Source organism: Cynocephalus volans, chromosome 4, assembly GCF_027409185.1.
Source record: "Cynocephalus volans isolate mCynVol1 chromosome 4, mCynVol1.pri, whole genome shotgun sequence".
Classification (NCBI taxonomy): Eukaryota; Metazoa; Chordata; class Mammalia; order Dermoptera; family Cynocephalidae; genus Cynocephalus; species Cynocephalus volans.
In genome coordinates, this window is record NC_084463.1 from 162,016,925 (window position 1) to 162,044,419 (window position 27,495).

Genomic DNA, 27,495 nt, shown 5'->3' on the forward strand with positions numbered 1-27,495 from the left:
TATAAACCATTATCAAGACTTACTCAGACATTCTGTTTTTGTCCTATACTTCCTACTTTCTAAATAGCTAGTGATCTACTCTAGGACAAAAATACACTGTACCAGATGCTTTTTTACATAAAAATTATTTTTCTTTCTCTCTAGCCCCTCCAACTATAACCATATTCCCACATCTATAGCCTTCTTTAAATTACCTTCTTTTTAAATACTTGTTTTTCTTTTATCAATGTTAAATTGGCCTAATTTTGTCCAAAAATTATATATAAAAAGGTTTTTTTTGTATTTTGTTTTTTGGTTTTGGCGGGGTTTACAATTTAAAAGCCTCTAGCAAAGACAAATGTCCTGTTTGATTAGTAAACCCAGGCAACAATGTGTGTTGATAAGATACATTCAGGTTAGTAAATAGGCGTCCATTTATCAGAGCAAATTATACAAAGCCCAGTTTGAGTTTTAGCTATATTTACCAAATACATATTTATGGTTTCCCAGCCAAAAACTTGGTGTATTAGATCTGTACCCTTATCAGTTAATGCTAACTAGGGCCTATGCGATATTTGGCATAGGTTTCTTCTCACTAGCCATTTTAGGTCCCAGGTTTCCATGTGGCATTTGGAGCCAAGTGGAATCCAGAGAGGCAGAGGGCAGTATTCACAATCTATGTTTAAAAGATATTGTTTCTCCCAGCATGGCCAGGAGGCAGAGCTGACATAACAAGGAGACATACTGACCTAGAGACAAATTTAGGTAAAAGGTTTGAATTAAATTTTGAAAATATATTTATCAAAACTTTAGAAGATTTAAGTCACGTGAACTTGAAAAGTATACTTATTTATTTAATGAGCGTGCATTAATTATAAGCCAATTTGGTACCTTGCACATAAAACAATTACACAAACAGACATGAACATAGAGACTTAACATACATCTTACACATGCATATATGCAGACATAAACAACAAGAACAAACAAGGATCTTATAGGTTTTGTTCAAGATGTAAAAAAAAAAGCTCACTAGTGAAAAGGACAGTCAGGTTTAGATAGTGATTTTTCCAAAAGACTTATTGGTGAGCTCACCTTGCCTTAAAGAAAGCAAGATAACACGTTTACATTGTAAAGCAAAGTATGCAAACCTTTTCAAGAAGATGCAGAGAAGATTTTTTTCCTTTTTAAAAAATAGCATAGAATTTCTACCATAAAACTTTGTGAAGAAATACATAGATGAGGCTAGAAGAGAATTTAGAAGTCTGTTTAAGATAACCACGTGGATGCCAGAAAATTTGAGACCATCTAGTTAAACAGGTAGATTTTGGGTTAGTTTTTGTTTCTTAAATGGGTTACTGAGCTCAAGAGCTGAGCTACCAATTAGAGATGAGACCATTTGACTCTTGAGGTTTTTAGGAGAAGAGCAGTAGACCCAAAAGGGGTCTGGTTGGCGCCATGGCTGCTTTCCTGTAAAGTACATATGCTTTATATAGTATATACCACACATAGTGACTAAAAACACAGAATTTAGAGTCAGAGAGTTCTGTGCCTGAACCCCAACGTCGTCTTTTATATACTATGTAGTGTTTGAACATCAGTTTTCTCAGCTATAAAAATGGGAATAATAATAGAATTCCTACCTCATAGAATTGTGAGAATTTAATTAGGTAATATTATAAAGTATTAGCATAGTTCACAACATATATGAAATGCTTAATAAGTGTTAGCTATTAGTTTTATTGCATTTTGAAACAGCTTTATTGACATATACTTCACATAACACAAAATTCACCTATTTAAAGTGTATATAATTCAATGGTTTTTAGTATGTTTACAGAGTTGTGTAACCATTACCATTTTCTAATTTTAGAACATTTCATTAGCCCCCAAAAGAAACCCCTATCCATTAACAATCACTCCCCACTCTGCCTCTGCCCACCTCCCAGCCCTAGACAACAAGTAATCTACTTTCTGTCCTTATGGATTTACTTATTTTATTTTTTTTCACTTAAAAAAAAATTGTACATACATGTGGGGTACAACATTGATTATCAATAATTGTGTAGAATGTGTGGTGGTTATATCAGTATAGTTAGCTTATTCATCATTACAATACACAGTCATTCTTTGTGTCTGTTGACCAATTCCTCATTAACCCCCCTCCCTCTCCCCCTCCCCTCCCCTTTTCCACCTCTAGTTTTCTAAGAGTTCAACGTATTACTGTGATTGTTGTTTCTTTCTTTCTGTCTCTCTTTTATTTATGGATTCAGCTCCCAGTTATGAGTGAGAACATGTGGTATTTCTCTTTCTGTACCTTAGTTGTTTCACTTAGGATAATTTTCTCCAGGCTCATCCATATTGTTGCAAATGGTAGAATTTCATTCTTTTTTATGGCTGAGTAGTATTCCATTGTGCATATATACCACAATTTCCTTATCCAGTCGTCCATTGGTGGGCATTTAGGTTGGTTTCATCGCCTAGCTATTGTAAATAGAGCTGCAATAAACATGGAAGTACAGATATGCCTTTGACCTGATGTTTTCCAATCCTCTGGTTATATCCACAGGAGTGGGATTGCTGGATCATATGGAAGTTCTATCTGTAGTTGTTTAAGGAACCTCCATACTGTTCTCCATAACAGCTGTACTAATTTACAGTTCTTATAGATTTAAAACATAATGTCAGTAGTTATTAATAACAAAAAAATTTATTTTTTTCTGAATAATCAGACTGGGTTCTACATAAAGTTTCTCTTTGTTTTGCCCCAATGTTTCTGAAGGGATTTCTTGAATATAAGCCACTACTTTTAGGGAAGCAAACAGAAAACTAGATGGCATCAGTGAAAATTCTCTTTAGCTATTGGAAAAAATCATGCCAGGAACAAAAAAGACATTTTCATTTCTATCATACTTTTTATTCCCACTGAAAAAGGAATAATTTCTTGGCATATTAGTTGTCAGAAATAAAGAATATTTACTGCATAGCCTAATAGTTGGCAGGGATTTTACTTTACTTTTTGAGATATTATGGACTCGTCTGTATCTATTTGTTATTTCAAATCCAAGTTTTGAGTAATTACTCCATAGGCATCTAAAAATTAATTTTATTGTTTTTCCTTGTTTATGATGTATTTTATGTACGTGATATAAAACAAAGAATAATGAAAGAAATGTGATCAGTAATTCTAGAGATAATTACTATGAACATTATGGCGTTTTTCCTTTAATCTTTTTTTGTGCCATTTTTGTACCATTTTGCATAGTATATCATATTTTTCATTTACAGTAAGCATTTTATTGTAAGAAATCTTTAGAAATATCATTTAAGAATCATAGTGGAGATCCTAATCAGTGTAATAAGGCAAGAAATAGAAATGGAAGGCCTAGAGGTTGGAGAAGCAGAAGTAAAACTTCCTTATTTACAAATGACATAATTGTTTATGCTGCAAAATAACTTCTAGAACAAATCTGTGAATTTAGTAAGGTCAATATACAAAAAAAATTTTTTATATACTTGCAGCAGACAATTGGAAAATAAAATTTTAAAAAGTCTCATTTATAATAGCATCAACAAATGTGAAACACTTAGACACAAATTTAATAAAAAGAGTAAAAGATCTGTATGCTAAAACTACAAAACATTGCTGAGAAAAATTGAACAAAAAATACTATGTTCATTGTTTGGAAGATTCAATATTGTTGAGATGTCCATTCTCCCCAAATTGATATATGGGTTCAACATAATCATTAATATCAGCAGTCTTTTTGTAGAAATTGAAAATCTAGTTAGAAAAATTTATATGGACTAATAAGTGATTATAGCAAGGTTGAAGGATACAAGGTTAATTTACAAAAATCAATTGCTTTCCTATATACAAGCAATGAACAAGTGGAATTTGAAATTAAACATTACTGTTTACATTAGCACCCCAAAAATGATATACCTAGATTTAAATTTAACAAAATATGTACAAGATTGATATAAAAAAATTACAAAGTTCTGATGAAAGATATCAAAGAAGAACTAAATAAATGGAGAGATATTCCATGTTTGTGGATGGGAAGACTCAATATATTCAAGATGTCAGTTCTTCTTAACATGATCTGTAGATTCATTGCAATCCCAATAAAAATCCCAGCAAGTTGTTTTGTGGATATTGACAAAACCTTGATTCTAAGGTTTATATGAAGAGGCAAAAGACCCAGAATAGTCAACTCTAATTGAAGAGCAAAGTCAGAGGACTGACACTACCTGACTTCAAAACTTACTACAGTAATCAAGACAGTGTGGTACTGGTGAAAGAATAGACAACTAAATCAATGGAACAGAATAGAGAGCCCAGAAATACACCCATGCAAATATAGTCAAATGATCTTTGATAAAGGAGCAAAGGCAATACAATGGAATGAAGATAATCTTTTCAACAAATGGTACTGGAACAAATGGGCATCCACATGCAAAAAAAAAAAGAAGAATCTAGACACAAACCTTACAACCTTCACAAAAATTAACTCAAAATGGATCATAGATCTAAATGTAAAATGCAAAACTATAAAACTCCTAGAAGATAACAAGAGAAAATATAGATGACCCTGGATATGGCAATGACTTTTTAGATGCAACACCAAAGGCATGATCCGTGAAAGAAATAATTTATAAGCTGAATGTATTAGTCCATTTCTGTTGCTTATAAGGAACAGTATACCTGAAATTGGATAACTTATAAAGGAACAAAATTTATTTCTTACAGTTTTGGAGGCTGGAAAGTCCAGGGTCCAGGGAACACATCAGGTGAGGGCCTTCTTCTGGGTGGGAATTCTCTACAGGGTCCTATGGCAATCAAGGTGTCACATGGCAAGAATGGGATGAGCAAGATAACTAACTTTCTCATGTGCTCTCCTTTTAAAGCCATCAGAATCATGCCCATTACTCCACGAGGATCAATCCATTCATTAGGGCACAGTCCTCACAATGTAATCACCTCTTAAAGGCCCCACCTTTCAAATATCATAATTGGATTTCCCACTCTCTTAACACTGTCAAGTTAAGACAGTGGGGGTCAAGTTTCTAGTACATGAACTTTTGGGGGTCACATTTAACCCCTAGCACTGGAATTAAAATTAAAAATTAAAATCATTAAAAATCATTAAAATTAAAAATTGCTATGTGAAAGACAATGACAAGAGAATGAAAAGATATGCCATTGAATTGGAGAAAATATTTGCAAAAGACACATCTGATAAAGGATTGTTATCCAAAATATACAAAGAACTCTTAAAACTCAACAATGGGAAAATGAACAACCCAACTTAAAAATGGGCAAAAGACCTGAACAGACACCTCGCCAGAGAAGTTATACAGATAGCAAGTAGGCATATGAAAACATGCTCAACTTCATCTGTCATTAGGGAATTGCAAATTAAAATAACAATGATATATCACTACAAACCTATTAGAATGGCCAAAATCCAAAACACTGACAACACCAAATGCTAACAAGAATGTGGAGCAATAGGAACTCTTATTCACTGCTAGTGGGCATGCAAAATGGTTCAGACACTTTGGAAGACAGTTTGGCAGTTTTTTGCAAAACTAAGCATACTCTTATATGATCCAGCAATTGCACTCCCTGGTTAATTACACATAAGAATTGAAAAGTTATGTTCACACAAAAATCTGCACACAGATGTTTTTACAGCAGTTTTATTTGTAATTACCAAAACCTGGAAGCAACTGAGATGTCCTTCAGTAGGTGAATGGATAAATAAACTGTAGTAATCCAGAATATTGGAATATCATTCAGCACTAAAAAAATGAGCTGTCAAGCCATGAAAAGGCATATAGGAAATTTAAATGCATATTACCACATAAAAGAAGCCAATCTGAAAAGGCAAAACACTGTATAATCCCTACTGTATGACATTCCGGAAAAGGCAAAAACTATGGAGACAGCAAAAAGATTAGTGATCATCAAGGGTTGTGGGGAGCATAAATAGGCAGAGCACAGAGGGGTTTTAGGGTGGTAAAACTATTCCGTACTACAGTGGTGGAGATATGACATTATGCGTTTGTCAAAATTCATAGAATGTACAACACCAAGAGACCTAATGTAATTTATAGACATCAGGTAATAATGTGTCATGGTAGGGCCATCGATTGAAACAAATGTATCACTGTGGTATGGGATGTCAATAGTAGGGGACATTGTACATGTGTAGGGATGGGGGGATAAATGGGAACTCTCTGTACCTTGTGCTCAATTTTGATATGAACCTAAAACTCTAAAAAATAAAGTTCATTAATTAAAAAGCAGGAAAAATTTATATGGAAAAGAAAAGGAGCTAGTATAGTCCAACAGTCTTGAAAAAGAAGAACAATGCTGGAAGACTTAACCTACCCAACTTAGTTACTTTCTATAAAGCTACAGTAATCGAGGTAGTGTCCTTTTGGCATAAAGGTAGACAAATAGAACAATGGGAAAGAATTGAGTCCAGATGTAGGACTGTACTTATATAGTCAATCCATTTTTTATAAAGGCACCAAAGCAGCCCAAGAGGAAAGAAAGACTTTTTTTTTCTTGAAAAAAAGATGACTGGTAAGGGAATCTCAACCCTTGGCTTGGTGTTGTCAGCACCACGCTCAGCCAGTGAGCCAACCGGCCATGCCTATATAGGATCTGAACCCGTGGCCTTGGTGTTGTCATCACCGCACCCTCCCGAGTGAGCCACGGGCCGGCTCAAGACTTTTCAACAAGTGTGGGACAAACACATATCCATAAGGAAAAAAAGGAACTGATATCTACCACAGAACATACACAAAAATTAGAGATGGAAGATAGATGTAAACATAAAAGCTAAAACTTTGAAGCTTCTAGAGGCAAACAAAGGAGAATGTTTTTATAGCAGGATCTGGAGCTTAGGCAAAGATCTTAGGGCACAGAAAGCAGTAACCATAAAAGAAAAAAAATTGATAAACTTCATCAAAAAAAGAGTACAAACCAAATGTTAGCAAGGAGATAGAACAATCAGAACTCTGATATATTGCTGGTGGGAATGTAAAATGGTACAACCATTGTTTGACAGTTTCTTATTAAGTAAAACGTATACCTATGTCATGACCCATCAATTCTTTTTGTAGGTATTTACTGAACAGAAATGAAAACATATGTCCAGAACAAGATTTATAAAAAGTCTTCACAGCAGATTTATTCAAAATAGCCAAAAACTTGAAACAATCCAAATGTCTAGGAGGAGGATAGAGAAATAAATTGGGTATATTCATACAATGGAATGCTACTCAGCAATAAAAAGGAACGAATTACTGATATATGCAACAACATGGATGAATCTTAGACATTAGGCTGAGTAAAAAAATTTGCTGGACACAAAAATGTGGTGGATACTAATAAGGCACATGTATTTCACAGGGCCTAACTTAATAGCTTAGTAGGACCACAGTCCTTAGACTTTAGACGGGCCAAAGCCCTTAGCACGGGTTGTAGCTTAGTGGGGCCACAGCCCTGTAGTTTTAGTGGGGCTATGGCCCTGTAGTTTAAGGAATAGCCTAACTTTTTAGTATTGCACATAGTAATGCTAAGCTTGGGAAAAACAGAAAACTTTCCCAGGACTAAAGTCTCTGTTGTAGATAAAAGAAATTGTAACACAGCAAAAATGCCTGCTCTAAGAGCAGTCATCCTTGGTGCAGCTAAACCTAATGATGGGAAAGCATGTGAGCTAAAGGCTTCGGGGTTGATGGTTGGGGGATGTTCCTCATCTCATCTTCAGCTGTTTCTGTAAGTTTCTTGGGGAACTGAGTGTTGCCATGACGATTATCTCATTGTTCTTTTTGTAACCACCTGTGTTCCTTTTCTGTAACTTTCTTGCCTGGACAATAAAAACTGAGAGAAAACCTGATTTGGGGTTATTCCTAGGAATCCTTCTCTCTTGAGGGAATTGCTCCTGGGATTAACCCATTCTGGGCCTCTCACTGCTCTGGAAAAATGGGCTTTAAATAATCCTTTGCATCTCCATCACCCTGGGAGAGGTGACACAAAAGAATATACTGTATATTATTTCATTTATATAAAGTTCAAGAACAGTAAAACTAATCTAGTGAAAAAAAAGTTTTAACTGGTTGGTTCTGGAGGGTGTTGATTGGGAAGGAGCAATTAGGAATTTTCTGAGATAATGGAAATGGTCTATTATCTTTTGTATGTGTGTGGAGTTTTTTTGGTGGCTGGCCAGTACAGGGATATAAGGATTGAACCCTGGACCTTGGTGTTATCAGCTAATCAGCCAGCCGGAAATGCTCTATATCTTGATGGGGCATGAGTTACATGGATACATGCGTTTCTCAAAACTCTTCCAACTGTACACTTAAGATTTGTTCATTATATTGTCTGTAAAGTTGACCTAAATAAAAGAACTGTAATCAAATATTGAAATCTAGTTAGTAGGTTTGCTTCTTGCAGATGCATGGTTTAACAATTCTGAAACTGCTTTCTGTGTATTCTAGCTTGATCAAGTGAGTAAATATATTGAGGATCACTGTTGGATAAGGAAGTTACGTGTATGAAAGGAGGAAGACCCTGTGGAGTTGGAACTCATGGTTCCGATTATTGTGTGTGTGTGATAGGTACAGAAAAATAGAGAGGTGTGTGTATCCTAGCCTTGTCTATTGTGAGAGTCAAGACAATAACAATGCACTTACTTAGCTCTCAAATCTTGATTTCTAGACATCTTTATCCACTAAAAATAACTAGAACTTAGTATTGTGCATCTTTAGTCCTTGTTTCTCATTGTGGATTCTCTCTTTCACTCTCTTGTTCTTTTTGAAGCTAGGGGAAGAAGAATACCTCTCCATTTCTGGTCTATAAAGATTTCTCTTTTTTCATTTTTCCACCATGACTGTTTTTATTAAGACTTAAAAATATTTGATCTATTATTTTATATGTTTGAATGGGAAATGAGATTTTAACATCTGCTCAATTTATCTTGAAACAGAAGGTTTTTATTTAATTTTACTATTTTGCCTTCATATATTTAACTCTAGTCAGTCCATCTGTTTTTTGTTTGTTTGTTTTTGGTGTGTGGTATGAGATAATGAAATTGATTTTCCCCCAAATAACCACACAATTTACTTTAAATTATTATTAAGGTTTTTGAAAAATTCAAAGTTATTTATAGGCCTTTTTCTCATGGACCCATGTTTCCTCCATTTCTGTACTGTCTTCTGTACTCACTTCAAAGAGATGTAGGATTCAAGAACAATTTTTCCTTATTTCACAGAAAGGTAATTGAATCACAGAAAAGGGGGTTGCCTTAGGTCAGAAAGTCCATCAGTGGTAAAAGTGAAGACTGACACAAGGAATCCTGGTTCGGTGCCAAGTTCATTAAACTTCAGTGTAGCATAACATGGCTGACATATTAGCTGGCCGAGGCTTTTCAACTAAATTAGATTTGAAAAACAAACTAATGGCAAGAAAAATATTACTCATTAAGACTGATAGCTAGAATTTGATTTGGGGGATGTCCATACTTTTTTGAGATGGTTAAAGCATTATTAGGAATGTAGTATGAATGCCTTAGGAGAAACTTGTGCTATTATTTTAAGATATATTTGTTATCATTATTAGATTTTTAAAGTTAAATTCTTGTATAATATCAACATCAATCTCATTTAAAGGTAAAACTTGCAGACACAGAGATATCTATATTTATATTTAGTTCTTGATTATTATACTACTTTAGAGGGAAAATAAGGAATGGCGTTTTATAAAATGGGAGAGTTGTTTTTTTCCTCTGCAATATGAGTGCTAGGGTATGGAGAAGAAGAAAGATGGTGCATACTTTGATGTTCTCTTGGTTGTTGATGATCCAGGACTCGCTGATGCTTTATAAAAAGATAGTTCTGAGTAAATATACGTGGTATAAATACACCACGTGCTTAATTCACAAATTAAATTGCCAAGAGTCTGATTTTCTTTGTTAAAGACTACTCATTAAAGTACATACTATATTAGGCATATGCCTAAGAAGGTAATTCTTGAATTTTTCTGCTTTCAGCTCTGAATTAGTTCACTTATTAGATTTGTATTTATTAAATAATGAATTGATTTATTTTAAAAATACAAGCAAATTAGAACTATCAGTTCTACAGATTTCTGACATTGGACATGACCTTGTGGAAATTAACTGAAAATGCAAATTGATTTAGCAAATGTGAAAATTTAAGAACATGAGATTAACTGTCTTAACCCCATAAAGTAATTCTAAATGTTCAAGGAATTTGCTGATGCATAGCCATTTCCAGTCATATTTTAAATTTTGCAGATAATCTTTTCATCAGGGAAAAGCCTTAATGGCTGATCAGTTTAATAAACAATTCCAGAAACTCTGGTGCTTCTCTAAACTGCTTTTCTACTTTGTTGCTATTTCTTCTCACACAGAAATACAGTCAATACTGTCCGGATTCTCTGCAAAGCTGACTTGGACTTCAGTGGAAGGCAGCTATTCTCAGGACGTATCAGGGATAACACCCTTCCAGATGACTTTTGAGGCAGGTTTTGTTGTGGTTCTATACATTGCTGATAATTTGATTCTTATTTTTCTACAAATCTAATAACAGGACAGCAAAGCCTAAGTCCTTCACAATTTCAAGTTGTAGTGAAACAAGGCATTGGTTCCCAAGCTTGTCTGTGCAGACATTAGATCACTTAGGGGCTTCCAAAACACTGATGTCTGTGTCTCACTCCAAGCTTGTGATTTAATTGGTCTGGGGTGTTGTATTAGTCTGCTTGGGCTGCCATAAAAAAAATACCACAGACTAGGTGGCTTAAACAACAGATATTTATTTTCTCATAGTTCTCATAGTCCAAGATCAAGGTGCCTGCCATCAAGGTTGGATTCTGGTGAGGACTCTTCCTGGCTTGTGGATCACTACCTTGTCGCAGTGTCCTTACATAGCGTTTCCTCTGTGTGTGCGTGGAGAGAGAGAGATACCTTGTGTCTCTTCTTATATAAGGACACCAGTCCTATCAGATTAAGGCCCCACTTTTACGATCTCATTTAACCTTAATTACCTCCTTAAGACCCTACTTCCAAATGCAGTCACATTGGGGGTTAGAGCTTCAATTTATGAATTTTGAGGGATACAGTTTAGTCCATAACAGGTGCAGCCTAGACTTTGGATTATTTTTAAAATCCCAGGTGATTTCTAATGTGCACATAAGTTTGAGAACCACTGAAATAAGCCCTTATTTGAATTTCAGTTTCCTAATAAAGAAAATTAAAAATCAATTCCTAGAGCACATCCTATTTGGATACATTTTTATTAGATTGGTTTAGAGATCTCTTTATTGATTTATTTGTAGTCCAGATTTATGAGAGTGACAATTGAGTTCTCCATTCCCTTTAATAATTCTCTGATCCCCTATCTTTCCTTCCTTGGAGTTGATGGAGACATAAGAATTAGAGTGCTTTAAACATTCTCCCTAGGAAGCACTTGGGAAGCCTTTCTCCATATTTGAATAATTATAAGCTCCTTCTGAAAGTAATGGGCACAGAATGGAGACAACAGATATCCCTGGCTGTGCCTTATCTTCTTTAGAAAAATTAAGAGTAAACAATCTGGAGCAATTAATGGTTAGTCAGCTCTGAAACTATTAATGTCAAGTAGCAATAAAAAGGTGATTCCAGTGAACCAAGGAAAGTAATTCTAGGAAATGAGGTCATGTGTTTTATCCAGTTTGAACAGCAATGATAATTTGTATACCTAACATTTATAAATATTATCAAAGTCTCCTGACAACTCTATGAAGTGGAAAGGACAAGGATTATCAGCCTATTTTACAGATAAGAAAACTGAGATTCAGAGGATTTGACTGACTTTCAAAATGTCATATGAAAGTTAAGTTACAGAATTAGAACTTGAACCGAAGTCTGGCTCATATAGATCAGTGCTGTTTTAATATTTATTCATTCACTCAGAAATCTGTGTGTGTTCAAGTCAGTCTCTCTGAGCTAGATATTGTAGGTACAGAGTCCCAAGACATGTTACTTGATCCAAAGGAACTGGGAATGTAAAGAGAAAGATTGATAAATAAACAAATAATTACAATACAGTGTGATATATATCATGATAGAGGTTAGCACTGAATGCTGTGGTAGCATAGAGGAAGGGCACCTAACCCAATGGGAAGGGGTCAAGGTCTAGAGGTCTTGATAGTTCAGACACTTGAAAGAATAAGAAGTTGTTATCAGAGTGATAAAGTTTCTCTCTTTTTTTTCCTTATTGCAAAAGCAGTGTTTCCCTCAGAAAAATTAAAGTGTGTACTATATGACCAAAGTGAACATTTAGAGCACACGTAATTTGGCCTATGGAGGAAGCCACTATTGGATTGGGACATTCCAATTTAAGGTTTCCAGAGCGGAACAGTTTCAAGCTATGGCCATAGAAATAGGTGGCTGGAAATGAGTGGAGGTCAAGGTCATTTTTGTTGAAGAGGTTAGGGAACTGTGCAACTAAGTTGTTGCTTAGGCTGGTCATCTACTTGGATGTGGAAGTCAGCCAAGAGGCCAGCAGGACTTGAAGTACGTAGGAAAACTGAGCTCAGGGGCCAGGAGTCAGCTGGTGATGGAGATGAGGAGAGATGAAAGAGAAGTACAGCCACACAGCAGTAGCCTCAAGGGAACAAGGATTTCCTCAAAGCATTTCTTCCATTACATCTCATTGTTCTCTAGCACTGTGCAGCTATTTAAAAGATATTTGAATGAGAAGACTAAGAAGAGAAAAAGGGGAGGCTGCAAAGGATTTCATCATATGTAGCTCAGTTGGAGAAAGGGTCAAGTAGCAAGGTTCACAGCAAAAACTATTTAATGAAGACATCCATGAAAAAGCTGTAATAAAGAACTCACCGATTTGGGCAAATGAGGGAAGCTAATCCCAAGGAAGACTGAGGAAAGCCTTATTTAGGAGTAATGCCGGGTTTTGTGTTTTTGCCCAGAGTGAGTCCTGCATCTTGGGGTTTATTAGTCTGGATAAGACATCCCTCCAAAAGCAGTCTGATTTTATCAGATCTTCTTGACAGATTTATCCAGTTTTATATTTGTTTTTGTAATGGTACTGAGTGATAAAATGGATGAAGAGATACATATATACATACAAATATATACAAAGGTCCTTCAGAAAGTTCATGGAAAAATTTGTATTATCCTTTAATTCTATTTTTCCATGAACTTTTGAAGGATACTTTTCCATGAACTTTTGAAGGTACCCTTTAAAAAGGACATACACAGTTTACAACTAATTGATCACAACCAATTACAGATTGTTCCTTCTTCACTCCCACTACTTCACTTGTTTTGTTTTTGGGTTTTTTTGGCAGCTGGCCAGGGTGGGGATCTGAATCCTTGACCTTGGTGTTATAACATTGTGCTCTAACCAACTGAACTAACTGGCCAATTCCCCACCCTGCCTTACATGACTTGCTAAAAAAAAAAAATTGTATATGCACAAACATATCTATTATATATTTATACCTCTGTTATGTACTTACATATGTATGTATCTATCTGAGGGTAGGGAGAGAGAGAGAGAGAGACAGGGGGACTAAGACTTTCTTCCAGAAAGTGATATAGGGCCCATGACTACACAAGTTTATGTTTAAAAATATACTTCTCTATTCTATAATATAATTAGACTTACATTTAGGAAGGTGAATACTAAAACCATATGATTAAATAGTGGTTTCTGCTGCCCAGGGCTGGCAGCATCTGTTTTTTCGTAACGGCACTTAAGGTCACTGGTTCTATAGCTGTATCAGGCTTGGATACTGTATTTCTTTCTTTTTTTTTTTTTTTAAAGATGACCAGTAAGGGGATCTTAACCCTTGACTTGGTGTTGTCAGCACCACACTCTCCCAAGTGAGCAAACCGGCCATCCCTATATAGGGATCCACACCCGTGGCCTTGGCATCATCAGCACCACACTCTCCCAAGCGAGCCACGGGCCGGGCCTGGGTACTGTGTTTCTAACATCCAACTGTGAAAGACTTTGTAGCATATCTCTCCTATCCTCCCCTCCCCTCTTTTCTCTCCCCCTCCCCAGTGAGTAGATCTTAAAAGGGACTGTTTGCTTTGTGTTAACTATCCTCTGCTGACCTGACATTAGGTCACTTTATCCTCTTGGTCTGGGTTGGGTGCCAGTCCTTCCTATGTGTTCCTTTAGACCTCATATATGTAAATTATAAAACTTTTCACATTGACATATAAATTATTATAAACAAATAATAATATGCCTTTCTCTTCTACTTAACTGTGAACTCTTCTAATTCACAGATTGTCTTATTTATTCTGCAGGCCCAGATACATAAGAAGCTACATTAGTGTTTTAGTAGTGAATAAATGCATATATTGAGTAGTCATACATAAGCATTTCCTTGTCAGGCTCCATAGAAAATAATGATGGTTGATATATTACCCCATTTAGATAGCTATACACACAGAAAACACACATTCTTGGAGAGGCAACATTGGATAGTGGAATGTAGACTTTGCAGTCAGATCTAAGTTTGAATCCCAGTGCTGCCACTTAACTAGCTGTGTGTGACCTTGGACAAATTAATTAGCTTATTGGGTCTCATTATTCTCTTTTATAAAATGGGGGTATTTCCTGCTTGCATATAAACCACTTGGCAAGTAGCAGGTGTTCAGTAAATGTTAGCTATCATCATTATTAATTATAGCCCCTCTCTGGTAGCTGCTCAAGGAACTTTCACTTATTTGGTTGCCTTACTGTTAGATATAATTAGTCCTTTCTGTGATACACCCTATAATCACCAAGGTTACAGAGATCTGAAACTATTCTAAGAAGTTGTTTTGGAAGTGTTAAGTACAGAAAATGCTTTAAGAGATCATTTCTTGTCTACTGGCTATACATTTTATACTAAAAATTTTTAAATGAAGGATGTGGCTATGATATTTATAATGACTGCAGTTACTACTTAATTACCACTATTTATATGCATGAATAATCCTAGACTTGTTTCTAGAATTTTCTAATAATCCCCCATCTGTTTTTCTAACAATTTTTTGAATATTTTTTCTAATTTTTTAAATAATCCCCACCTATAGCACAATTCTTGACCTCTTTTCCAGTGTGCTTATAAAAATATTATAATAGCTTATTCTCCTTTATTAGATATTTGCATGTTTCTTTATTGTGTTATGAGATTTTGAGATCTGAGACCATTTTTTTAAACATGTATGTAGTACATGGCTCTGTATTCTCTGAGCTACCGATAAGAACCTATCTACTGATTCCTGACTGTACTACTTCCATTTTCCTAGACGTCTCTATTTTCTAGGAGACTGTTTCTAACTTTGATTTTAGGGACACTGCATTTAAATATACTGAGTCAACATAGGAAAGTGGTTAATACTAAAGATTTGGAGCCAAATTGACCTGGCTAACCTTGGGCAAGTTGGGAGACTCTTTTTTTTTTTTTCTTTTTCTTCACCTGAGACTCCTTTTTTTCTTTTTTTAATAAAATGTGGGTTATATGAGTATGTACATAGTAGGGTTTTTGTGAAGGTTAAATGAAGTAATAAAAGTAAGATACTTTATGGGCCGGCCCATGGCTCACTTGGGAGAGTATAGTGCTGATAACACCAAGGCCACGGGTTCGGATCCCTATATAGGGATGGCCGGTTGGCTCACTTGGGAGAGTGCGGTGCTGATAACACCAAGGCCACGGGTTCAGATCCCTATATAGGGATGGCCGGTTAGCTCACTCACTGAGCGTGGTGCTGACAACGCCAAGTCAAGGGTTAAGATCCCCTTACCAGTCATCTTTAAAAAGAAAAAAAAAAAAAAAGTATGATATTTTAGCACCATTCCTGGAATGGAGAAAGCCCTAATTAAATGGTAAGTCTTATCTTATATTTGTAGGGAGGTGTCATAGTATATTGGAAAGACCATGGACAATTATACTAAAAAGACATAGAGTCTTTTAAAGACATAAAAAGACATAGAGTCTTAAAGACATAGGGTCACAGCTGTCCCACTGCTGGGAATATACCCAGAGGAATGGAAATCATCAAGTTGAAGGTATACCTGTTCCCCAATGTTCATTGCAGCACTCTTTACAATAGCCAAGAGCTGGAACCAGCCCAAATGTCCATCATCGGATGAGTGGATACGGAAAATGTGGTACATCTACACAATGGAATACTACTCAGCTATAAAAACGAATGAAATACTGCCATTTGCAACAACATGGATGGACCTTGAGAGAATTATATTAAGTGAAACGAGGCAGGCACAGAAAGAGAAATACCACATGTTCTCACTTATTGGTGGGAGCTAAAAATTAATATATAAATTCACACACACACACACACACACAAAAAAAAAAAAAAACCGGGGGGGGGGGCAGAAGATATAACAACCACAATTACTTGAAGTTGATACGACAAGCAAACAGAAAGGACATTGTTGGGGGGGAGGGAGGAGAGGGAAGAGGGAGGGAGGTTTTGGTAAGGGGCAACAATAATCAACCACAATGTATAACGACAAAATAAATAAATAAATAAATAAATAAATAATACAAATTAAAGACATAGGGGTCAAATTCTGGCTCCGCCACTAAACAACTGAGTGGACTTAGGCAAGTTGCTGAACTTCTCTGAGGCTTTTTAAAAAAAATCTGAAAAGAGGGGATAGTAATATGTACCTTATAGGGCTGTTGTGAGGTAATATATATATAGCACCTGCACAGTGCTTGTCACATAGGGTATCTATTATTTTTACCATGTATAATACTTTCAGATATAAGGATCCTTAAAACAATTCTGTGAGGTAGACAGGTTAGGTTTAATCCCTGTTTTGCAGATCAGGAAAGGAGGTTTAGAGCAGCAAAGTGATCTTTTTTTTCATGGTTACTTAAGTAATTTTTACAGAACAAGCTAGGGCACAGGTCTTCTGACTTTTGTACTTTTTACTCTATGGTTTTTCCTTACAAATAAATGTTTGGATGAATAGATTGATATCAAAACTAGGTTCCTTTTAGTAGACGTCTGCTCTTTTGACCCCACTCAGATTCTTTTTTTTTTTTTTTTTGGTGGCTGGCCAGTAACAGTGATCAACCCTGGACCTTGGTGTTATGAACACAATACTGTAACTAACTGAGCTAACCAGCCAGCACCCCCACGCAGATTCTTAATACAGATTGTTCCAAAGCACATTAAGAGGGTAGATTTAAGATAGAGTTACTTTTCCCAGCTACAGTCTGAATTACTTTTAAATTTGTTCCAAAAGTTGATTTTGACATTGTGGGTTTTACTGTGATCATTGTGCATGTGTCTCCTGAAGTTCCATGAAATATGTTCTGTAACCTAAGAAGTGATAGCTATTTAGATCCCCTTTTGTGTACAATTCTCATTCTCAAAGATGTTTCCACTTGGATGACCAAAAAGCTTTCTGAGGTAGTTATTTTACTTTTATAGAAAGAAATACTATAATTTCATCCATTTGTGCTCTTGGGTTTGTGTTGTATGGTGGGTGCTTTGGTTGTATTGTTACAGGTTGATGAAAAGCCGAGAACTTTGATGACAGATTGTCAGGTTATAAAGAATTTTTTACGCAAAATCATCATGGTGCACCCTAAGGTAAGCTGTTCTTTTGTACAATAATGCTTCTCTTGTTTAAGTCATATATATATATTTTTTTTTAAAAGATGACCGGAAAGGGGATCTTAACCCTTGGCTTGGTGTTGTCAGCACCACGCTCAGCCAGTGAGCGAACCGGCCATCCTATATGGGATCCGAACCTGGGTCCTTGGTGTTATCAGCACCGCACTCTCCCGAGTGAGCCACGGGCCGGCCCTAAGTCATATGTTTTCAAGAAGCCTCCACTCTGTGGGACATGGAATGATATATTGGTTGTCTTTCTTTTAATGAAGAGGATTAAAACCTTTAATATTAAATTTATTTAATTTCTGTATTCTTAAGACAATTTTAATGTTGGTCATGTGACATGGCTGAGAAGCCTCTGGATGTAGAGGGAGCTTTCTTTTGGGTTTTTTTATTTTCAGTTGCTTACTGCTTTATTGTATCACTTTAGACACCTGTTTTCCCTGCTCTGTGCTTCATTTTTGTGTTAGGCCTCGATAATAAACCTTGCTGACAATCTCCTTCTTTTCTAAAATGACTGTAAGAGCAAATAAGGAAATTTTCATAGAATATTTTGAACACTGAAAAGTTAAAATTTTCATTATTATCTGTGGTTAGATATGTTTATAAAGATGAACATAGTTAAGTGTGTCATATAACTCCCCCCTTTTCTTATGCTGTCTTTCTACTTTTCCTGTCTTCAGTAGGATTTAAATGTTTATTGTTTGTCAGTCACTATTTTTTTTTCCTTTTAGCAGCTGGCCAGTACCGAACCCTTGATCTTGGTATTACAAGGCAGCGTTCTAACCAACAGCGTTCTAACAGGCCAGCCCACCGGTCCCTATCCTAAGTGCTTTTCATGTACTCATTCATTTAACACTCACAACACTCCTCTCATAGTAGGTTTTATCATTACTATCCCCATTTTATAGCTGAGAAAAGTATGGTACAGAGGTTAAATAAGTTGCAGAGTCAGGATTTGAACTCAATCTAGCTTTGAGAGTCCCTTGTTTCCTCACATTACATAGAAAGAAAAATGTTGAAGGTAGGGAATATAAGGCAGTGATATAAATTGGAGAGGATATAAAATCAGATGGGGTCACGGGAAGAAAAGGCAAAGAAAAAAGCATGGAACGTTCCATGTATGAAGGTCATAGAAATAAAAACTGATAGTTCCTTTAAAAAAGAAGGGAAGGGATAGGTTGGGAGAATGGCAAAGGGACAGGATTCCCTGATAATTTGAGACTACCCTGGAATTGTAGCATAGGAATCAGTATATTTAGGATTCAGAATTTGAGCACAGGCAAGTATTAAGTATGTTTTGGGAAAATGCAAGTGAAAAAGGTGATAAAGAATATCCTCCTCCAGGTTCATACATGTAGTTGCAAATGACAAGATTTCCTTCTTTTTGAAGGTTGAATAGTATTCCATTGCGTATATAAACCACATTTTCTTTATCCATTCAAATAAGCCAGGCATAGAAAGACAAATACTACATGATCTCACTTACACGTGGCATCCAAAAAAGTCAAAATTATAGAAGTAGGGAATAGAAGGGTGTTACCGGAGGCTGGGGGAAGCGGGGGAGAGAAGGAAAGAGGAGTTTGTTGGTCAGAGGGTACAAAGTTCCAGTTCAACAAGAGGAATCAGTTTTTGAGATCTCTTTTACAGCAGGGTGACTACAGTCCATAATAATGTATTGTATATTTCAAAATAGAAAAGAGTAAATTTTAAATGTCTCATCACAAAAAATAAGTAAATTAGGTGATGGATATGTTAATCTGCTTGATTTAATCGTTCCACATTGTGTATATATATATCAAAATATCACATTTTGTCTCATTAACGTATACAATTATTTTTATTGATAATTGTATACAAAATAAAAATAAAATTAAAAATAATACTAACTAAAAAAATTTTTTTTAAATATCCTTTTCCTTTAGGGATTGAATATGGAAGGTTTTTATCTCTATCCTAGCTCATGTTAAATCTCACACCTCATTTATTGTCTTGCAGATCAGATTTAATTTCAGTGTAAAGGTAAATGGAATTTTCTCCACAGAGATCTTTGGGTAAGTCCTTAAATTCATGAAGATGATGCCACGGCTCTGCAATTTTTCTTGGCCATTATTGTCCTATTTCCAGTAGGTTCACAGTTTGATTTTTTTATCCAGAGTCACCTTGAAACTAATTTTCTGAGACCCTCACGTTTTCTTATTCTGTATTAGCTTTTAATTAGAAGTAGATTCATCTAAACCCTTCATGTACGGGGGTGAACTTAAAAATTGCCATTTCCCCTGGGGTTAATTGGTTACAGAATTTCAGTAGTCTCTGGGGTGTTAGTATTCATGGGTCAAAATTTTTATCAAGCAGAGATTGATTTTAGAATCTTTGAGAGACAGCTTAGCTTTTCTTTGCTTTACAGGATAGAGAATGAACCCACTTTGAACCTGTCGAATGGAATTGCTCTTGTCGTAAACTATCAGCATTATGTGAGGTGAAGGGGGAAAGCACTGTTGTTGCTTTCCGTGTTTTACTCTCCTGTTATGTGTATGAATGTGGGTAGAAGTTGGAAATGATTTCACTCGTCATTTCTAAGTGCTTTTCTATAAGAAAAGTGGAAGTAAAACTTATAAGTTATTTATGTTGATAACTGTTATTATTCCTGGTTCCTTGAATATATTCTAATTGACCTGAGGTCATATTCCTTCTTCTTTCCATGTCTTATTTTATTTTATAAATGAAATGAAACAAACCCTGCTAATTCCAGTCCCATTTAGACATGAGAAAAGAGGACTGTGAATTTAAAAGTTTATTTGAACTCTTGGCTAGAGAAATACAATGAATACAAAGGAATTTGTTGAATTTTATTTTTTGTGTGTCAGCATTTTGCATAGGTTTGGAAATCATCTCTCTGCCCACCTCCATCTTGTTCATACTCCCCCCCCAAAAAAAAAAAATCCATGGAGGAGGTGGTAAATAATATGGAATGGCCAGAATCCTTCTGCTTTGCCTTCCTATGCCATCCAACCACAGAATCCAAAGTGAACATGAGTTATATCAAGAAAAGACCTAATGCATGCTTGTGTTCAACTAATTTATTCTTTATTCAGTAGCTTCCCCTGAGTCAACACCAGTAATCATAGGATCTTAAGACTTGAAGAGACTGCCCATGGCTTTTTAGCCTTTTACTCTTGCCCAAAATTATACCTCAAATGAGAATATTTTTTATTCTTTAATATACAGGTAACCCCCCCACACACACTATATTTTTCTTTAGTAATCCTCTAGTATCATACAGTCCTTACAGGTAGACAGCTCCTATCATACTTTTACTGACAAGAGCTTAAGCTTCTGAGCCAATGTTTATGGGCATATTTCCCTGGATGACCTGGTTAGAGACAGAGGAAAAGGTTTATTAATATTTCTTCTCTGTTTAGAAAAGAGCTGTTGGAAAGTAAACAAACACAACACTTCATTAGATTCTTTCAAGGAGAGAAAGATGGTCTCATTTTTCTCATTGCTTCTGTCAAACAGTGACCTCAGACCTCTGCAAGGGAAGGTGCAGCATGTGTGAAGGCAGACCTCTTAGTATCAAAGGGCCAGTTTTAGGCTATTTATGATTCATGGAGTCCCTCACACAATGCTGATCTTTGAATGATCTTGGAAGCTTCTGCTCAGAACCACAGAGCAATTTTAGTGGAGGAAATACACTCTTGAGAATAAGAAACTGTCATCAGTGGCAGCAAAAGCAGGAGCCATGATACAATCCCATAAATGCTGATTTTTCTACTTTTTTCATTGCTGTGATTCCCTGAGTGGCACACAAGTTACTTACTCCAAAAAAACTGATATGGTGGGTTATATGGTTGTGCGTAAGCTAGAACTTACAAAAGGAATTTTGAATGCCCTTTTAAATAATTTCTTAAGAGGGAAAAAATTAAATTTGTCTTATCTGTTTTCTGACAGTAGACCAAAATTTGGCACAACTGAATCATGGTGCAGCAGAATCCACCCTGTGCTAGGACATCCAGTAACGCTTTTCATCCCTGATGGCGTGGCTGGTGTGGACTTGTTGGGAGAACTGATACTGACTCCAGCTGCTGCTCTGTGCCCCAGCCCAAAGGTCTTTTCCAACCACCTGAACAAGATTTCTTCAGTTTCCATATCCTTTTGATGACAAATTTCATCCAATTTTGTTGTTTAAATTAATTCCTGCATTTTACTTTTTATTTTTTGTTTGTTGGTGTTGTAACAACAAGCATGCTCTGACTGAGCTAACCAGCCCCAATTTTTTTTTCTTATTTTCTTTTCTTTCCTTTTATTTTATTATTTCTAACTGTTTTTGAAAATGGGTTTTTATATCCCAATTTTAGGAAAGTCTTTAGTAGATGAATTCTTTATCCAGAAAAATGTATAATTTGTATGAAAACATATAATCCAATATGAAAACCAAGATTGAAAATTTTTCCAGAAACTGAAAACTATAAAACATGACACATGGCCACACATTTTTCATGTAATCCAGTATAACTGAAGAATGGAATGAATGGTGCAAAAGGAAGAGATGAGGCTGAAATAGTAGTTTGTGGTTGAATATGATAGATCTTGAGTGCCACGCTAAGGAGTGTGAATTTTATTTTCTGTATAGTGGGAAACCAATAAATGTTTTGGAAGGAGTCTTTAGCAGCATTGTAAAGGATAGATGGGAGAGAGAAGTTAGTAATTACTAAATAAATGAACTGGGTTAAGAGATAATGAGTGCCTGAATTTAAAATGTGGTGGGCATGGATAGAGCATGGCACAGGAGTGTAAATGCTGGATTCACCACTAATTAGCTGTATAAATGTAGGCAGTTTACTTAACCAGCCTAAGCCTTGACTTCCTCAGCTTTAAAATGGGGATAATAGGGGATTGTGCGTGCACCTCAGTGGTGGCAGGGGCAACCTGCGAAGGTGTCATGGCTGCTGCCACCAAGCTTAGACGCCCAAGCAGCGGTGACAGAAGCCTGGAGCAAAGCTGCAGCCCGAACCTCCCTCAAGAGATGCTTTGCAAAATCTTTTGCTTCCTGCATACCCTGACTGGAGAGCTTAATTGTGTAATTTTTGTGATGTTGCTGGTTTGCTCCTTTGAAACTTAGCCTCAGAAATGATGTGGTGAAAATTGTCATCGATTGGAACAAGCTCCACAGCCTCTTGGCATTCCAGCCTGCATTGCTCCTTAATGCACTTGAGCAACATGTTTTATATTTACAGACTTTTCTAGCAAAACTCCAGCCTCTGATTAAAAAGGAGACTACAACTGCCATTGAAGAGACAGGAAAAACAGAAATGGGGAACAAGAGTGAATTAAATGCCACATTTCCCAATGGCGACCTACAAGAGGAAGAAAAGCACGAAGACTGTGATTTAGGAGATGTGAAAAAGACACAGGACCCATTTTGATCCAGAAATAGTTCAAATAAAGGCTGGAAAAGCAGAAATTGACAGAGAAATACCTGCATTTATTGAAAGAAAGAAAGCTGAAATCAGTAAAAACAATGTCATAGAATTTTGCAATGTTATTGATGGTAATCAAGAAAATAGTTGTGTAAGAACTGATGCTGTTTTTACCCCTTACCCTGAACTTGAAAGTCACGTAAAGGTTTCTAGAGTTGTGAATACAGGTAGACCACAGTCTAGACCTGAAGGAATTCAAGGGTCAGGTCATAAACCTAACAGCATGCTTCAAGATTGTGGTAATCAGGCTGTAGAAGAACAACTGCAAAATATTGAGTCTCACTTGAGTTGCAAACAGGTAGTCCAGTGCCAAGAGATACTTATCAGAGAATGAAAAACTTAAGGATAAAATCCTTGAATTGGAAGGCATTTCTCCTGAATATTTTCAATCTATAAACTTTTCTGGAAAAAGAAGAAAAGTTCAACCATCTCAACAGAACTATTCACTAGTTGAACTTAACGAGAAAATTAGCGCCCTCAAACAAGCCCAGCTCAGAAAATCAAGAGAAGCAGAATCCAGGGCAACTCACCATCTCCATGAAAACCTCCTCTTCTCCTCGTCATTTTGCTTTTTTTATATACATGTGTAACTGACACTGTAATTAATTAAACATATATACTTATCAATGTAAAGAAAAATAAAATGGGGCTAGTAATATCTACCTCATAGATTTGTTTATTCTCCCTCGCAAGGATTTTTTTTTTCTTCTTTTGGGGTTTGTTTGTTTTTAAAAATTAACTATAATAATCTGTGTGAAGCTCCTAGCAGACTGACACATAATAAGCACCCAATAAATATTATTTATTTTTTAATAAACAATTCTTATTATTATATGTATGAAGCTGTAGGAGTAAATGAAGTTATAGAGTATAAAGAACAAGAACAGAAGAGGCATGGTGTGATACATGTCAGCTGAGAATATCTTTTAGGGAGAAGGAACAGGAGGGTGATAAAGAGTATGTATGGATGGATATTTTATATTTTAAAACATGCTTTTTCTTAATATCTAGATAGTACTGAAGAGTATAAAATAAAGAGTATAAAGTTTCTTCTTCCTCATTCCATTCTCTAGAATGAATAAGACAAATTTTCTGTTCTCTCAAAGTTTACATTTTAGTGAGAAAATTTAACAAATAAATAGATATTAGGTAGTGATAAGTGCAGTGAAGATAAAGTAGGTGAAGAAATAATGATGGAGATGTTATTTTAAATATGGTCAGGAAAAACTCAGTAGAGGTGATTTTTTAAAAAAATTTATTTTAATTGACACACTTGCACATATAAATGTATAAGATGTTTTGATACATATATACCTAGTATAATGATTGGGTCAGTACGGTTAATGTAACCATCACCTCGTGCATTTATCATTTCTTTGTGGTGAAAACATTCAATAGCCTCTCCTCTAGCTATTATGGAATATACAAAACTTAACTGTTAACCAGAGACACCCTACTGCCCAATAGAACAGCATAACTGATTCCTCCTATCTAATTGTACTTTTGTACCTGTTGGTCAGCCTCTCCCTAGTCTCTGCTAACCACTATTCTACTCTCTGTGAGGAGGTGATGTTTTAATGAAGAAAGAGCTAGCTGTAAAAACAGCTGGGATTTCAGTTTCTGAAAATGGCAAACTAGGTAATTTAGACCAGCCCTCTCACTGAAGACAAAGGCTGGATGAAATACTAAAACATCATAAAAGCATCAAATTGCTAGTGAAGTGGAGGAATTTCTGGGCCATGATTTAAGAGAGAATGGGATTAAAGAGAGCTGAGCCTAGCATTGGGGGCTGTTTTTGCCCTGGGATTATTTGCAAATTTAAGCCTGAGAGGCTAAAACGTACTTCTCAATCAATGCAGTACAAAAAAAGGCCAAAGAGTCCAGGGCCTGCTGATCTTGGTGGTGCGGTTAAAAACACCTCTTGTTTTGGACAGGGATAACTTAAAGGCTACATTTTAGGGAGGAAGGTGAACCTGAAATAAACCATCTTTCACATGGCTCACATTTGTTTTTTGGTCATCTAGGCAGGCCATGAAATCTTAAACTTTGAAATTAAATTAGAATTATTTTAGATTGCTAATTCTGCCAGCTCCCTTGTAGAAGAAAATAAAAATTATTTCTGGAGGAATATAACTGCATCTTATGCTTCAAATTATTTAACACTTTTTCAAATAGTGTCCAGCAGTACATCTGCACACATGCACACATCCTCACAAATAACCAGGTATAAGAGAGGACAAGGTAACATGAACAAGAGCTAGCAAAAACAAAGGAAACAGAAACACCTACTAGGACCCAGATATCAGTGATATAAGACAGTGATCTCAAAAATAAAAAATTATTCTTCCTATGTTTATGAAAATGAAAGCCAAGCTTGCAAATTTTACTAGGAAACTGAAAACTATAAAATGTGACATAACTTTTAACAAGAACCAAACAGAAATTGTAGAATCAAAGAATACAAGAACAAATAAGTAATTATGTTAACATTGTTAGGAACCAAAATTTTCAGCACCAGATAGACAATGAGTATAAATGCAAGGAAATACAAACTTTTAAAAAAGTGATATTAAAGTAAAACTGAGAATACCAGTGTGAATCCACAATTTTTTTGACTTCCAAAATATTTAGTCTCTTGCTTCCTCTCGCCATGTGATCTGCTTGTTCCTGCCCGCTGCCTACCACTTTCCACCATGAGTAGAAGCAGCTTGAGGCCCGTGCCAGATGCAGCTGTCCCAGAATCATAAGCCATATTAACCTCTGTTTTTTATAAATTAAAAAAAAAAATAATAAAATATAAAAATATATATTTTTAGCTCTTTTCATTTCAAAAACCTACAGGCAATGACAATAAAGAAATGAGCACCCCTAGTACCCAGAATGTGTTCTTTAAATACCATTGCTCATTAAAAAGGAAAAATGGCTGATTCTAGGCCTACAGTAGAGATGTACAAGATAAACCTGGATATCTTGTTGGGCCAGAATGCAGGGAAGCTTTCAAAGGCCAACGAGATTGTGTCAAAAGGATTTAGGAACTTCTACTTCTGGCCATGATAGGATAATGGATTGGATTTAAGTTCCCACCTTGAACAACTAAAAAAGTATAAATTATATTAAACAGCAGTTTTCAAAGATTACACAACAAGTAGCACAAGACAGCACTTTTAGAAAGAAGAGAAACAAACAAATGAACCATATGATTTGCCCCCCATACTACCGACAGAGAATTTCCAGGCTGTAGTCCAGGGAGAAGATACTGAACTAGAGTCTGGTGGAGCTCTCTGAGTTGAGGGGACAAAGTTCAGAGTTCAGGGAGATCCAGGAATTTATAGGCAGCTAGAATTTATAGAAAAGAGTACTGAAGAAGAAAGAAATGTACAGAGACAGAGAGCTTCAGAGAACAGTCCCTGGAGCTCACATAGGGCTGGAAATAGTTTCTGTTCCCCACAGGCAGAATGGAAAACCTTATATTTCACAGGGCATCAGGTGGAGTCCTCAGAAGGATTTGACTGAGTAATGGGGAGTAGTTAGCTCTAGAAACACCCTTCTCTGGTCCCACCTCACAAAGCTTAAAAGCAGGACCCAAAAGGCTCACATTGTTCCCAAGGAGCTTTATAACCTCCCAGAAAAAAAGATCAAGAATACTTATAGGAATACAAAAATATCCTGCTCCTAACAAGGTAAACTTCACAATGCTTGGCATCTAATAAAAAATTACTTGCCTTGTAAAGAAGCAGGAAAATAAGACCCACAACAAAGAAAAGAATCGATTAATGGAAACCTGCTCAGAAATGGCACAAATGGTAGTAAAGAAGGACACTAAAACAGGTATAACTGTATTCTCTATGTTCAAGAAGTGAGTGGAACAACTGAGCATATTAAATGAAGACATAGAATATTTTTTTTAAAAAAAGACCCAAATTGAACTTCTAGAGACAAAAATGACAACTTTTTAGGAGGAAAATACCTTGGATGAGATTAATAGCAGACTTACACATTGCAGAAGAAAAACTTAAAGAACTTGAATACATGGCAATAGACATTATCTGAAATTGAACACAGGAAAAAAAAAAAAAAAGACTTTAAAAAATGAAGAAAGCATCAGTGAAATGTTGGGTAACTTCAAGTGGCCTAATCCAAGGAGGATAATTGGAGTCCTGAAGGAAGGGAGGGCAAAAAATATTTGAAGAAATAATGGCCCCCAAATTTTCAAAGTTGATGAAAACTGTAAACCTGCAGATTCATAATCAATGAACCCAAGTATAAGCAACATGAAGAAAATTATGCCAAGGTACATCATAATCAATTTGTTTAAAGCCAGTAATAAAAAATCTTTTAAAAAG

General features: G+C 35.8%; 1 protein-coding gene and 1 pseudogene across 1 annotated transcript in view; both read left to right on the plus strand.

Moving 5' to 3' along the window:
* TOP6BL (TOP6B like initiator of meiotic double strand breaks) overlaps nt 1-27,495 on the plus strand; it is an 85,259-nt gene that overhangs the window by 32,738 nt on the left and 25,026 nt on the right. The window contains exons 4-8 of the mRNA XM_063095177.1: nt 10,430-10,539; nt 17,565-17,648; nt 19,671-19,726; nt 20,080-20,151; nt 21,627-21,819. Coding sequence (XP_062951247.1) covers nt 10,430-10,539; nt 17,565-17,648; nt 19,671-19,726; nt 20,080-20,151; nt 21,627-21,819 — 515 coding nt within the window. The remainder of the gene's footprint in view (nt 1-10,429; nt 10,540-17,564; nt 17,649-19,670; nt 19,727-20,079; nt 20,152-21,626; nt 21,820-27,495) is intronic.
* Nucleotides 22,615-23,692, plus strand: LOC134377292 (MAP3K12-binding inhibitory protein 1-like; annotated as a pseudogene).